The sequence below is a fragment of the Eubalaena glacialis genome, chromosome 14 (genome assembly GCF_028564815.1).
Source record: "Eubalaena glacialis isolate mEubGla1 chromosome 14, mEubGla1.1.hap2.+ XY, whole genome shotgun sequence".
NCBI classification, from domain to species: domain Eukaryota; kingdom Metazoa; phylum Chordata; class Mammalia; order Artiodactyla; family Balaenidae; genus Eubalaena; species Eubalaena glacialis.
In genome coordinates, this window is record NC_083729.1 from 54,196,460 (window position 1) to 54,212,101 (window position 15,642).

Here is a 15,642-nt window from a genome sequence, read left to right on the forward strand (position 1 = left end):
GCTGATTGAAACTCTTTATTAGAAGCCTATTTGGAGCATATCTGCCTGGTTTGTCCTTCTATATTTTAAAAATTATATATATTTTCCACACTTTCAACAAAATCAAATCTCATTCTCACCTGGCATTTAGTAAATCATCTTTTTTATCTATATTGCCAACTTCGTAAGCCGATTTAACGATGCTCTGCTTTTAAAATCAAAATCTCTCTATAAAAATGATGAAAACTTACTATCTTGGTGATGCTTTTTTGCTTTATAAATATTTGGTTTTTCTTGTTGAGGGCCTTCTTTTCTTAAAATTATATCAATTTGTACTTCAGATTGTCTTTTTTTTTCTTTATTTTGATAACTAGTAAACTTTTAGATGTGTTCTATTAGTCTATAATTTTCAATCTTAAAATTTACCTCTTTCATTTTTGGATATTACGTAGTATTTCATGATCTACTTTGTTCTTCAATCTCTAAAACCCATTGCAAATAACTAGACTGTCATTACCTGGAGCACAACCACATTATTGTGTCACCATAGCTATGGCTGTCTTTTGTATACAACTGTGACACTGCTGACCCAAAAGGGCATTCACTTTGTTTTTCCAGCTGCAAAGATGAGTTTGTGCTTATTCACCCACATTTTTCACCTATCTCGCTTATGACCAATGACATACTAATTATACTAACTATAGACTTTGTTATCACTAACGAAGATTTAAAATATAATTTGTGTCCAAGGAATTGTTTAGAAATTTATCCTCATTCAGCTATCCCTGATTATGTGTCTGTCTCCACACTAGACGATAAGCCCTTTTGAGGGCACCGACCACATCTTGGTCATCTTTCTATCTCCAGTTCTTGGCTCAGTGCCACACGTGCCATTATCACCCTCTTCATGATCATCATCATAGCTAGCATTTTTAGTTGTGGGCACTGTGCTAAGGACTTTACACAGATTTTCTCATTTAATTCCTCCATCAACCATATGAGGTAAGTAATATGATTATACTTACAGAGAAGGAGAAACTGATGTTTAGAGAGGTTAATTGGTCTAAGATCAAAGGTTTCAGTCAATATTTTTAACTGAACTGGAAGAAAGCCATTTGAGATGCAGATTCAATGTTCATCTTATTTGCATCGTATTCAAAATGACAGACCTAACCAGCCATAGAAACTATAGATGGTATACAGTTATAAATTATGCTTGGCCCTACCAGAATTTATAGTCTTATCCGCAGGAGTTTCTCAGAATTAATGTAAGTAAACATTCATAAAGGTAGTCCTTAATTTATAAGAGGTCTTTATTCTAAAGTTCATTTCTGAGTCAGTTGCTTTTCCATAAAGTACTTAAATTACGGATTGAGTTCCCAGACCACCACATAAAAAACTGTGTGCCCAAATGACCTTAAAAAAGATAAACCCCTGTTCTCCCAATGAGAAGATCTCCCCCAGAAATTTTGACCTTCTTGAATATATAAAACTTTAGTAATATCTCTTGTAACATTTAATTTATCTATATATATGTATTTAAAATCACATCTTAAAATACATTAATCTAGAAATATTGTTTCTCTCCACTCCCACTTTTCCAGAAATAATTTTATTCAACTCTTAATGCTCATCTTTAACATTAATATATCTGTCACTTCTAGGGCCACTCTTTAAAGTCATTTCCATGACATGACTGCAAGAAGTCTCTAGGAGAGGGAGGGGGTAGAGAAGAGTCTGGCAGGTGCAGGCCAAACAAAGGGGGCTTCAAGAGAGGGGAGAACTGGCAGGGGAAGCTATCCATCTGTAAGTGTGGCTCACAATTCAAGTTTTCCCCTTATTGGAGGATGCCCAGTTGATCCTCCAAGTAGACAGTAGTCTGTTTCGTTGAATGATGCATATAAAAGTGAATCACTGTATTTTATCCCACTTTACAAAATATGTTAAATGCAACTTGAAAAATAAATACAGTTTCAGAGTTCTGTTCTGAGTGTTTTGACTTCAGCCAAATGTCTATCTGTCAATAGTCAAGATAGTCATGCATTACCTGAAATGTGGGTCATATTAATACTTTTAAAGGCTAAGAGCACTGAAAAGTTATGGAAGCAACTCCATCCCACATGTAATTTTTTAAATATACTAGACTGTAAGTAAATACAAAGAATTTTATTGGTCGTGAATTTTCCCATGATGATTACTTTCATACTTTTTACTTTATTTTTTTACTATATTAAGTTTGTGCTAAATTTACCTTTTGAGAAATTAAGCACTTACCTTTGGCATAAAAAGTCTGTTCAGACTCTATTAAGAAGTTGGCACAAGAAGATTGCTGTTAATTTCTGGCCTTTAGAAATAGCATTTTCTTTTGTATAAGTCTAAGGAGGAAGAGCTTTGGTGAAGTTGTCTATACCTCCTCCTGCATAGGTATGTCCATAGAAGTCTGTCAAAATTTATCTGTAGAGAGATGTTGCCCTGAATCTCTCCCCACATTCTGTTTTACTAAATGGGTAAATAAAAGATGTGTTTATTTTGAGAGAATGTGTTAGTTTTTATTTTACTTCAACAAAAGGAGACAGGATTTTCCCCCAAAGTTTATATTCTTAATACTATAACAAATATATCATGCTGACCAAATAGTTTTAAGACAATTGCTGAAGATATCAATAAGGATTATGAGATTCTTCATTTACGTTGATTGCTGTTAGAGGATTTTCTTAGTGTAGAAACATTTATCAACTGTTTGCTCATATAGTAAAATTTGTTTTCATAATAAAGCTCTATTTCCTAAGCTTAAAATATTTTCTAAAACTGGAGCACTGGAGTCCTGTAATGATGTTGGCTTTGGAGTTCATGTGCCCATGACCCTATATAACTGCAGTAAGTTAATCTTTCTCATCCATTAAGTAAATCTACCAGACTTCACCTCCTTTGTTATTAAAATATGTTTGTCCAGTATCAGTTAGTTTGATACCTTCATGTGTATCTCTGGTGTAACATACTAAATCTTTCAGAGGTCATCATATATGTGTAATCATACCATAGGGACAATTTGTAATGGCAACTTTGTTGTTTTATGTTTGGTTTGTCTTTGCTATGTTGTGTCCTTTAAGGGCCATACGTGATCACTAGTCAGCCATCTCCACTATGGAGCTATGGCAAGATTTCAGCATTATTTAATGTTTTCATAGTAGAAAATCTTGAATTAGTGTATATGTTTCAACAGTGCCTTCATCTCTGTGTTTTCATTGTTTCCCATTGAATTCCTCTTCTTTTCAGCTAAAATTGTATTGTTCCTTATTTTGCATTTATATAAGAATGCACCATCTGAAAATATATCTTTCTAAATAAGACAATAAGACAATAAGCTTATGGTGAAAGATTAATTAGGAAAAGTTAACTAGCAGACAGTTTTTGAAAATATAACTCATAATTTCAGGTTTTTAACATCACTTTCCTCTTGTTCACTTTAAAATTTACATTGAAAATGCTGCTTTGGAAAAAACAAATGAAAACTACATACATATTCCTGGGTGAAGAAATGAATTCTTAAGTGAAATTAAATCTTAACTTTAAATCATTTTGGGAGGGAGGAGATGGAATATAAAGGCAGTTGTCAACCAACATTTATTAAGTATTTGTACTACATGTAGTGCTATATTATGCTGCTTTGTGTTAAGTGGTTTTTGTTAACTATGTGATAGGAAGAATGATTTGAAGTCATATTTACATATTACTTTTCCTGCTATTTTCATTACTCTTCATTATTTAATAATTTTTATAAATCATGCTCAGCTATAATAATTGATTAGAAGAAAAAACTGACAATAAGAGATTGTGATGTCAGAAAGACGTTACATTCCACAAGGCAAAATAAAAAACAGAATTCTTTAAGGAAACAAAGTAGAAAAAAACATTACCAGAGACTGTATTAGTCAATACTTTAAAATGTTGAGGTGATGTTTTTATTAGTAGTATATTTATAATAAACATGAGGCACTCTGTTTTAAAATATAGTTTAGCAACCCAGCCATGCTTTCACATTTTAGTCACTGTGTACTGAACTGTAGTATTTTGTCATTTTTTAAATTTCAAAATGGTCTTCAATAATATAGGTCTTGAACTTTTCATGAAACTGAAAAAAATTTTAAGATTTAAAGTATCAGTATTGACTCTAAGGTGATAAAATTGTAGTTGTGATTACAAATTAAAGATAATTTTGAAAGAGAGGTAGTTAACTAGGTGAGTTTAAACACGATAAAATGATTTATGGCCATTTTATAAAATAATGACAATCTTCATTTTAAGCTACAATGTAAAGTGCTTTATTCTGAGATTATGTATTGTGTCAGAAGCTAAAACTGCCTTTTTTCTAACAGTGCCAGAATACAACCTCTTTTTCTTTTTGCACTAACAAGACTGCTTTACCACCACAGCCCACTCTAAGTAATTAAATCAATCCTTTGTACTTACCGTATTCTCCTCTAGTGACGGTACTAGATCTGATTATATGCTTCATGCATATTCAAAGTACCGCACTGACAGCTCTTTAATGAGCTCTTACTTAATCAGTATGAACAATGTTCATCTTGTTCTTTTTTTCCTCATGCATTAGAGCTAGGAATAGTTGGGAAAAATGAAACATCCAGCATTCATTTGAAAAATATATTGTACTTTGAAAAGTGTCTAAGCTGAGGAAGTTGCATTCTGCCCTTTAAAAGTCTGATGGACAAATTGGATTACTAGTATTGGATTAAATAACAAATGGTTAGAGGAGAAATGAGAAAAGCTCACTGTGATCACAGGCTTTAATATTTTTTGTTACTTATAAAGCTAAAGGGGTCTTTAACCAGTTATTAAAGTCAGGATTAATTTGTAATGGTTCAACTTACTGGCTTTTAAAAGCTTTTTAAATTAAAAAAATTTTAAATCCCTAAAAACAATAGTGTAATGATGTATTAGAAGAAAATTTAATTTTTTTATTACTAGGCTAAGTATAGGTTTCCATCACTGTGTACTATCTCAGATAAGGAGTTAGTGATACAGAATTGATTTAACCTCAAATATGTTTTTTTCAGTTAATTTATATAACCTATGTAGCACTGAATAATATGTCTTTAAATATTTCTTATTGTTTGGCTTATTCCCTTTTTAAACATGAGACTCTTCTCATTTCCTAACAATTAGGGGAGGTGGATCTTTTATTCTTATGTAGAAATCATAGGCATGAGTTAAACTTAAAATAACACAGTACCACATCAATATTGTTATTCTCAAGGAAGCAGTCTTCCATTGAAGAAAATGATGCTAATTTAAAAATAGGCTAGTTGCTTCTAGTCTTATTGCCTGAAAGCCTCAATTACAGGTTAGGTTAAACTCAAAACAAAGTTTTAATATGTGTATATTTTTAGAGACCACTTAGGTTATGAATGCAAGAATTAAGTCTTTAATCAGAAAACAAAATATCATAAAAACTGCACCTATTAATATGGCACACATGTGTCATTTCAGTGATCAAAAAGGCCTTCACCAGGGTACAATTGGCCTTTTTCCAAATTGCAAGCTTTTTCTCAGCTTTTTCTTTTTACTCTTTCTTCTTTTGTTGCTACCCAGGGATTTGTGCCTATCGCAGCCTATATATCACATGACCAGTGTCAAGACATCACATGGTCCAAAGTGAATACAAAACCAGCTACCCTAAAAGACAGATTAAAAATGCTGTAAAACAATAAAGACTTTTGTTCATACTCAAAGAATCTATCCTAGATCTGCTTCATACCATAAAGTTTAACAGACTTTAATGAAAGCACATATCCTCTCACTATTTTCCCTAATAATGAACAACAGATATCTATTTTACAGGGATGCTTAGAAATACATGTTTAATCTTTTGCACACAGATCAGCTCTTTATTTTAGATTTTCATTCTAAAGATTTTTTCAAATTTCTGTTAATGTGGAAACAGTTAAATAAATTATGGTTCATCCATAATTTATGCAAGTATTAAAAAAGAATGAAATAGATCTTCAAACAGCATGACAACAACAAATCACAGGGTCCTTATGTTAAAGAAACCTGTATGTGTCCAGATAAGGTATATACCTGTATGTGATAGACATAGCTACGTATGTGGTCTGGAAGAAGATACGCTAAACTGCAATAGTACTTCTGGAGAAGGGAGGTGGATGGGGGAATTGGAGAGGGTGGGGGTGGTGAAAGAGGCCTTGACTTTTTACTCAATTATACCTCTGTATTGTTTGAATATTTTTTAATGGACTGGTAGTGTGTTTGAAAGTTAAAAGAAAATATCTCACTTAAGAAGAAAATAAAACTTAGGAAATTGACTAGGCTATTTAGTCTTCGCCTGGGATATTTAATTTTTTAGTAGATATTTAAGTTAACCCTATGAATCTATCTAGAAGTTGGACTGAAGTATTAAATAATGGCCTAGCAAAACAGTAAACCAATCATGGGCGAAATTCAGAAAAAAAAAGTCAAAGAATTGTAAATTTGACTAGATACAATTTGAAGGGAGAGGAAGGAAGAGGGTTGGGGAATTAATATTTTTCTTGAGTATGATTGCGGCCTACTTCTGCATGAACAATACCAAATATATGCTATATGTTATAATCCTTGATATACTGGCCTTTTGAGGGGAGGGGTGGTACAGATGATGGAATGGGTATTAGGGAAAATGAATTTTAAATGTACAATCAGTAAATTTATAATCTAAAATTTTAAATCATCTCTCTGCTCAAATGTTTTCTCATTTACTGAACATTATTATGTTCATCATGTTGTTTCACAGATAGCTCTAAGTATTTTTGTAGCCTGGTCATTTACAATGTATTTAAAATAATTTGCAAGTGTTTACCCTGTTAGGGATGATGAGTTCTGCAATGGTATATGTATGTATACCTTTAGTGTGCTTTGGGGGAGGAAAATAAGAAAAAAAGCAAGTTGTTACAGCTGGAAGCTCTCACAAAATCTATTGACTTCTCTGACCTTACTGGTAGTCTTATAATTCTCATAATGATTTTTTAATGTGGTTTTTAATTCATTAATTTATTTTTATCATGACCGTATGTCTGTCAGCACCACGAGTTCCTCACTGAAACATAATAACAAGTCAGCCTCTGGGGAGGATTTAAAAGTTGGAACACTTTTTTTTTTTTTTTTTTAACTGTACTTAGTGTTAGTATTGTACTCATTAGTATGATCTGTAAATATGTTCGGGGGACCGAAATATACAAGCTGAATAATAGCAGCTTTAGAGATTGGCTTATGAATTTTTAAATATTGATTTCTTTTTTCAGGCCTTGGACTTTAATCTGATGTTGTTAGAAACAGTTTAACTTGTACTGTTGGGGTAGCTAAAATATGTTTCGTGTTAAAAAGAAAAAAACAAAACACTTGTGCTGAACTATTATTTGGCTTGTAAATGTCAATAGAATAAGAAATAACTCTTCCTAAATTATAGGAAGGAACACAGAAGAAGAAGAAGCTATGATGCAGGAGTGGTTTATGTTAGTTAATAAGAAAAACGCCTTAATAAGGAGAATGAACCAGCTCTCTCTCCTGTAAGTACTTACGACTTTGCTTGTTTTTCCTACAACACTGATGAATCTTAGGCTTTCCATCATTGTCTTTTTTGGGGGTTTCATACTTATTAGGCTTAATTTTTTTTCTTTCCTTAGAGATTATATTTTATATAAAAATAAAATTAAAAATAGTATATAACCAATTTTTATCTGAAGAGTAAGAATTTGAGAGTGTTAGATACTGAAAAAATGTATTTATTATATAGAAAGCCAAGTAATATAAACAATTTTTGTGTTTAAGAAATCACTTGTGCACAGAAAGGATGTTTGGTTTATATTTAGTGGGAAAAGAAATAAAATTGAAGTTTATTTAACATCAAATTTTCAGTTAAAAATTAAAATAAGTCTTAATAAGGATAAAAGTAACTTTGTATTCTACAAATGATGTTACCCTAAATTTTGGGATAAAAGATAATTTACACAGCAGTGACCTTTTTATGATTGCAAGAATTACAGTAAAATGGAGACTAGACCAAATGTAAGCATTTTCAGTCTTTAGCATTTAGTTCACATAGGACTTAATGCTTGTTCCTTTTTCTCACTAACAATGTTCTTATATTATGCCACCGAGTGTGGGAAGAAGCAGGCTTACATGTTTTATTTTAGTGAAAACCTCTATTTTTGTCATTTCTGCCATGCCTGAACTTGATAAAGGAGTTATGAAGAAGCGCAGAACTTAACTAATCTTGCCTTTTTAATTGTCTCTATATTAAATTTTCACTGGTGGTACTTTCATGTTTCTTGTACTCTTTTCACACGGAGTTCTAGACAAAAAAGTGTTTATTGCGAATTATGAAAAATATTCTACAAAATAACCTTATACCTGGCACTTAATACAAGAAGCATTGAAGATTGAGGCTACTTATCCACAGATTAAAATATACTTCTGTGCAATTCAAAATTGAAGGAGAAAAATAGTAGCACTATTAAATATTCAACCTGAGGAAGGTTTTAGGTTTGTGTATCATTTGTTTTGAGTGGCTTAAAGTTAAAGAGAACAGTCAGTTATGAGTCCTAAAATCAATGTAAGCTAAAGGTTCTTTTAAGTGTTTAATGATTTAGTAATTAGCATATTGATGAACTTTTGCAACTTGCCTAGGGAAAAAGAACATGATTTAGAACGACGATATGAGCTGCTGAATCGGGAATTGCGGGCAATGCTAGCCATTGAAGGTAAGAGATGCCATGGCCGAATGAGGTGTGTGAGGTGTCAGTTGTCAAAGAGATTTAAAGAGTGTAATACACTTCTGGTCTCACTAGGTGTGGTCTGACTAAGGACCTACAGGAATTGCAAATAAATGCCTTAGAGTCAGAAACCAATAGTCATGTAAAACCTAAGGACCCTAATTCAGATCATCGTTATGCTTGCTATTAAACATAAAATTGTCTTAACTTTTGTCTGTAAGCTTAAATGTCCATTAAATGGAAAATATAACTAGTTAAATGATTTCATTACATTTTACTATGTGCAAGTTAAAGTGGTTTGAGAAAGATCTATCATTTTGATTTTTCACATTCATACTCTAAATTTTACCTTAATATTTAATTGATGTCAACACAAATATGTAACTGTCCAGTCTGCTATAGTTCTTAAGATTCCAGCTCCCATTAAGTGAATAATCAGGCAAAGATTCCAGCATATGAGATAAATACAACACTTTCACACTTTATATAAAGCTTTTAGATGAATTACATATATAGTAATCCTAAGCATGGTTCATAATATCAATAAACATCAGCTAGCTTAACTATGGCATTTACTATATATGCTTATTTTTTTAAAAATTCTCTGTTCTCCTTATACCTCTTAGTTGAAAATGTCTTATAGTTCAAAGATGTCCACTTAAAAGCTAATCCTTTGGGCTCTGTAAAATGGACCTTTAGTCTAATCAATGCAAATTGATTTTCCTATTCTGTATTGACCTCTTAACGCATTGACTGTCCATTGTAATTTCTTTCTTCACCTGATAAGGTACCTGATCCATAAGAAGTCAATTCTAATTAGTTCAGAAACTGGGAATTTAAGTTTGTAAGAGAAAGCCAAATGAAACCATATGTTTTTAAATATTTTAATTAATATTGTTAGTAAATAAAATACATGCTGTTTATCTAAATAGTATCTTATACATTTATAGAAGTTTTATTCTTACTTTTATATTCCTAATCTCATTTGATAAATATGAGTAACAACATTTGTATATCCTAATTTAGAAATTAGATTTACTTTATTTAAAAGGCTTTCAGACAGCTAATTTCCTTAAAGTGGCTATCAAATTATATCACTAATAATGACTCTAAAATTTGTCAAAATTATTTAAGAAGTTCTGTGAAACTTGACACTGAATAAAATGCACAAATATACTAAATGGTATTTTTCCTCTTGATATAATTTTTGTAGTCATGGTATAGTCTTTAAAAGAGATTGGAAAGCTAAATAGTCATTTGAAAAGTAGGTATAGCAAATACTATTTATATGGTATATATATATGTATGTATAATATAAAATGTGTTTGTACATAGTATGTGTAACTCATTATACAATTTATTCTTTATAGATTCATTATATATTATGCTCAATACAGAGTATTACAATGTTTAAAACTTTACTTTCTCATGTATAGTAAGTTAAATCATCCCTAAGATACAGCTTGATACAATACAGTTGACTTTTAAGGCAGATATTGCTTCTATCCCAAAACCAGTATTATTACCAAATAGTACCATCTTTAAAGGAGGGCCATAATACATATAAAACATCCCAGTTTCATTGGCCATCCTATCCCTATATAATAGACCGACAGTCTTAAATAATATAACATTTTTCTGCCGGCTCGCCTTGTACACATGGAAGAGCAGTAGAAAGTAATATTTTTGAAGAAGAGAAAAAAAATTAATGTTTTTCTTTTCAGACACCTTTAATACAATTGTTAATTTTTTGTGGTTTTGTTCTATTTTTTAATTAATACTATTGTCCCATATGTGATTGTGCCTTAAATCTCTCAGCCAGTTTCTGTTGCTGGTTGAGGGGGGGGAAAGAGACTTGAGGAAAGAAGCAGCCTGTTGATTACAAATAAAGACACTTTCTCAGAGAGAGGCCTGTCCCATTAGCCTGGGCAATATGTGGCCTGGGCTGTCCTAGAGAGATACTGAGCATCGTGATCATCAGTTCTTTGAAGACAGTATCCTCTGAGCCAGCCCTTAGAATGGACACACATTCAGTAGTCTTTCAGAGTGTTAAAACACCACAGAAAAACACATGAACAGGCAACACTAATTGGTTTTGTTTTGCTTTCCTTTGTTTTAAAGTCCCTTCCTCTTTTCTTTCCCATCTCTTCTACTTAGTAGCCATAAGATGGTTTTCATAATAAATAAACTAAAATATTTTTGAATAATCTGCTACTGAAACCATTAACTAGGAGAAAAGCACAGAATATTAATAGTCATAGCCCAGTGAAAGAAGTATTAACAACTTAGTTTGAGAGCAAAATAATAATAATAATAACATTCAATATATCCATTCTTCTGAGAATCCATAATCACTTTGGCCTTTTTTTTTCCCCTGAGGTGTTTTCATTGTAGGAGTTTCACTCTACTGAGCTAAGTTGTAGGATCCCTTAAGCTAACATCTTTCAGATACTTTTCCTATAGTTTTTTTGTTCCAGATTATTTAATGCCCCCTCAGGAAAGATAAATTCATTTCTGCACACATTGGGGTGGGCTTTTGGAAAGTGGTGTGTTCATTTTCTGCACAAGAAATGGATCTTCTCTAGGATTTTGTACATCTTGATTTATTCTTGGCTTAGAGTTTGAAGTGGGTGCTCTTCTAAAGGGATTTATGCATAGGTTCACTATTTTTGTAGTTATGGCTTATATGATAAGCTTTTTATATTTAAAATCAATATGTAATCCTGTGGAGGAGCTTATCCCCTAAAACCCCATTTGTAAATCTATTTTAGCTTTGTTACACAGCACAGCCACAGTCTTCCATAGATTGATTAGGTACAGCAGTAGAATCCTATCAAATGGCCTGCTCTGATGATGATGCAAACTCTTTCAGGATTGCTAGTTGACTGGAACTAAAGATAAGACTTGACTGCAATCCCCCAATGTGCTCTTTACAAAACTAGTGTTAATTTTCATCAAAGTGCCAGGCTTATTTATAGTGGCAAGGTTGAAGGTTTACTACAAGAACTTTAGGTCCTTTCTATTAAAGTGTTTATAGGTATTTCTTTTGCCTTTTTTCCAAGGTAATTATCAACTTCAGCAAATAAACTGAATCAGGGAATGAATAATTGGCCCTATATATAAAAAAAGAGTTTTTTAGATTAACAAAACAGCTCAGTGCAGATAGACATAAACAGAATCTCTTTATTTTAACACTTTGGCTCAAATGCAGCATCAAAACTTAATCCTATTTGTTGTGAGAGGATATGGCTTTTGTAGCAAAAGTACACTGGAATCTTTAAATTAATCAGAACCCACATTGTAGTCTGTCCAAGCCAAAGTCAGTGCATCTAGCTAGCTGTTATAGGTGAGTAATCCTTTCTTAAAATGTATAACAAGTAACACATAAACTTACATTCAGGCTTTTAAAACATGACATTGCATCTAGGTGAAGCTATTTAAAGAGGGATTTTTAAATTTTTAAATGTAGACCTTGAACATACAAATGTGAATCTTGATCAGTTTTAAAGGTGTTATCAAAATTTTTTAAGTCATCAAAATAGTTTACTTAATTTCCCAAATTAGCATTCAAATGTGTGTGTGAATGTGTATAAAGTTACTCCTGTGAGAAAGCAAATCCAAAGTAAAAGTAGTTTTGCTAGTGTAAAATCTACTCACTGCGCATAGCTATTTTCTCCACATTGACTAATTCTTTGTAGATAGATATTAATGTAGTAATGACAAATTTAATATGAAAAATCCTATAAATTTATGCTGAAACATTTAAAATTCTAATGTCAGTTAAATTTGTGAGATGATGAAAATTACCTAAATATTCATAACTTAAAAATGTTTTTGTTACAGTTATGTGAAATGTCACTATTGAGCTAGGAAAAGGTTAAGAGTTTTTAAATTATTCAATACTTAAGGGATTAAAAATATAAAATTGTTTCCTCTCTTATCCATATTGTTAAAACCTTATTTTTAAAAAAATTAAAGAAATCTTGATATTTCTAATTATTAATTAAAACCTTAAAAGTGACTGGTCAAGTATAGGGAAGGAATAATTTAATCAAGAAGATTATGTGTCATTAAAATTTATTTTTTCTTTAAAAAATTTTGTAATTTTCAACTTAATTATATTTTTTAAGTTTACAGTGGAGAAATTTTATTTCCCAGTAGTAAAGCTCTTATCAAAATGTTTTGGAAGTAAAGAATTATAAATTAAGCTTATAATCAGAATGATTTCTTGAGATTGGAAATGGAAAAATCCATATTCATCAAAATTGGTAATCTTAATAATTATAAAATTTAGTTACAAATCTTTTACAAATTTAGCAGGTTTTTCTCTGAGTTAATATTTCTAGAACTACAGTTACCTGAAATTAGACTAGATGACCTTTAAGATCTTTCCAACCTGGAGAGTCTATTAATTTATCTGCTGTGTAGAATGAAACTGATTAAGAACAAGAACCAGATTAGAAAATTGTCCAGCATTCCTGACCTCGGTTGCATTTAAATCCAAGGAGTAAAATTGTGATAGATATGGCTTTTCTCCAATTTTGCTGTTTCATTATTATTTTTTAAATTCTTACATTAAGAAAAAAACTTTCCATAGCAATAGTTTCTTTATTCCTCTCTATGCAATAGAATACTTCACTTCTTTTTAAATAAGAATGTAATGTGACCAATTATTTAATGTACTTATTTGTGATGTTTTGTATCGAATGTGGGTAATTAATATATGGCATGTTTAATATATATGTGTGTATGTATTCGAGCTTGTAATGAAAGGAATAGTGATAAAATAGAATAAATTATTCTAGCTTTTTGCTGCTATTCTAACCTTTATTGCATGATGATGCATCTAATTTTTAATTTGTAAATACAAGATAGAATTCCCTCTAGCTCCATTTGCTTTCATAAAGCTGCTGAGCAGTTTGCTGTCTTGAATAAATTTTGCTTTGGAGGGGGTCGGGGGGATTTGAACCAGCACATTCTTGTGTGGTTTGTGAAGATTCACATGGTAACCAGCGGTGTGCATTGTTGGGTTTATCTGAATAAGCACCAGCCATGTGAGTTTTAACATGATTGCCCAGGGCAATGGAGAGAGAAGAGAGAAACCAGAAAGGATTGCACTCCTCTCTGTTTTTTGGAAAGTGCATTTGCTGGGGGAGGGGGCTACATGAGTCAGTGGCCAGGGTATTTTTTTTTTTTAAGCTGGTGTCCTGTTTCCCTCTAGGTCCTCATTTGTTCGGCTATCTGCCTCATCATCTACTTCTTCTTTTCATTGTTTACCTTCCTAATGAGGGAGGCGGGGTAGACTGGGGGTTGATTGACAGCTACAAGCCCTTACAGTCTGGCCAGAGAGCAGTTGGCTTTGGTTTCAAAAGTGCTTTAAATGTTCGATTTGGTCCTGTTTTTATTAAACGAAACTGCTGCTCATCTTAAGGAAATTATCAGACCAGCAATGATTAGGAAATATATTATTGGGGCCTAAAACCTTCAAAAAACTGCCCATTCCCATGGAAGGAGCATTGCCCATCGGATTTTCCAACCGGGGTTTCAAAAAGAAGTATGTAATTTTTCCTTTGCAAAAGTGCTTTGATTTGAAACCACGCAGCAAACCTCTCCAAAAGAAAACTGGCTGTGATGCGATCGAGAGCTGCAGTGTAATGTTGCAGAGCAAATTTATTTTTTACTTCAAAGAAAAATGCTAATTAGCCGATTCACTACTTTTAAAGTTATTGTGAAGCATATGGCGCCCAGTGTGAGATACATCCAACTGCTAAAATAGAGCGAAGAGGAAATTAGCGAAGAATGGGCTGTATGGGGTGAGCATGGGGGTGGGGGAGGAGGATAGGTTCTCAGGCAGATTCTCTAGCCTTTTCAGGGTGATTTTATCGCCCGTCTCTGCTTCCCGCCTCCTCATTCACCCACATTCCCCCCTCACCGCTCGGGCCGACCTCTTCTGGGCCTCCAGCTCTCCCTCCCCCACTTTGGCTGACATCAGGTGCGCACCTCCGCTGGCCACCGGCGCACACCTGGTCTCTTGCAGGTTCCAGTCCAACCCATAGCCGTCTCCATCTACGGAAAATACTTAGAAAGTAGGGTTTTAGGGGCGAAATCCTCACCACGACGGCCAAACTCTCCGTGAAACACTAGCTAGTGGCTCTGTAATATGGTTTGCAGAGAAATAAAAGGGGACTGGAAAAGGCGGGAAGGGGAGGGCAGGGTGGGGTGGGGGACCGGGTGGGTAAGGAGCCTCCCGTCCCCTGCAGACTGGCAGAAGACCGAGGCCCAGAAGCGACGCGAGCAGCTCCTGCTGGATGAGCTGGTGGCCCTAGTGGACAAGCGCGACGCGCTCGTCAGGGACCTGGACGCGCAGGAGAAGCAGTAAGTGGGCGGTGGGGTCGGGGTCGACGCTCTGCCGCCTGCTGAGGGGCCGAGAAGTTTTCGGAAAGTTCAGTCCAGAGGTCCCGGGTGGGCCGGGGCAGCCTCCTGCTGGCCCCGCGAACCCCGTTCCCTCTGGGGCTCGGAATGCGGGGCGAGAGGAGAGTGCCGCTCTGCGCTCCAAGAAGAAAAATAATTTGGTTTCCTGTTTGATTTCCAGGGCCGAAGAAGAAGACGAGCATTTGGAGCGAACTCTGGAGCAAAACAAAGGCAAGATGGCCAAGAAAGAAGAGAAATGTGTTCTTCAATAGAAGCCAGACCAGAATCTTGACCAACCTTTTATTAGTCTTGGGTCCCCAGACCAGAAAAAGTCATTCTCGTTGTTGATTTAAAACTTTTAACATTTTGTTTGGCTGGATTGTCCTTCTTTACCACTACCACCACCTCTTTTCCTCCCTTTTTTCCAGACAATGTACAGAACTCCGAAATAGCTTTGTTTAAGGATGTG

The 15,642-nt window shown here is 33.7% G+C and overlaps 1 protein-coding gene across 1 annotated transcript in view; it reads left to right on the plus strand.

The window, feature by feature from the left end:
• EHBP1 (EH domain binding protein 1) overlaps positions 1-15,540 on the plus strand; it is a 331,743-nt gene extending 316,203 nt beyond the window's left edge. Inside the window, exons 20-23 of the mRNA XM_061210795.1 lie at positions 7,457-7,556; positions 8,677-8,750; positions 15,023-15,137; positions 15,355-15,540. Of these exons, the coding sequence (XP_061066778.1) occupies positions 7,457-7,556; positions 8,677-8,750; positions 15,023-15,137; positions 15,355-15,445 (380 nt within the window). The 3' untranslated portion in view covers positions 15,446-15,540. The remainder of the gene's footprint in view (positions 1-7,456; positions 7,557-8,676; positions 8,751-15,022; positions 15,138-15,354) is intronic.
• The last annotated feature ends 102 nt before the right edge of the window (positions 15,541-15,642 follow it).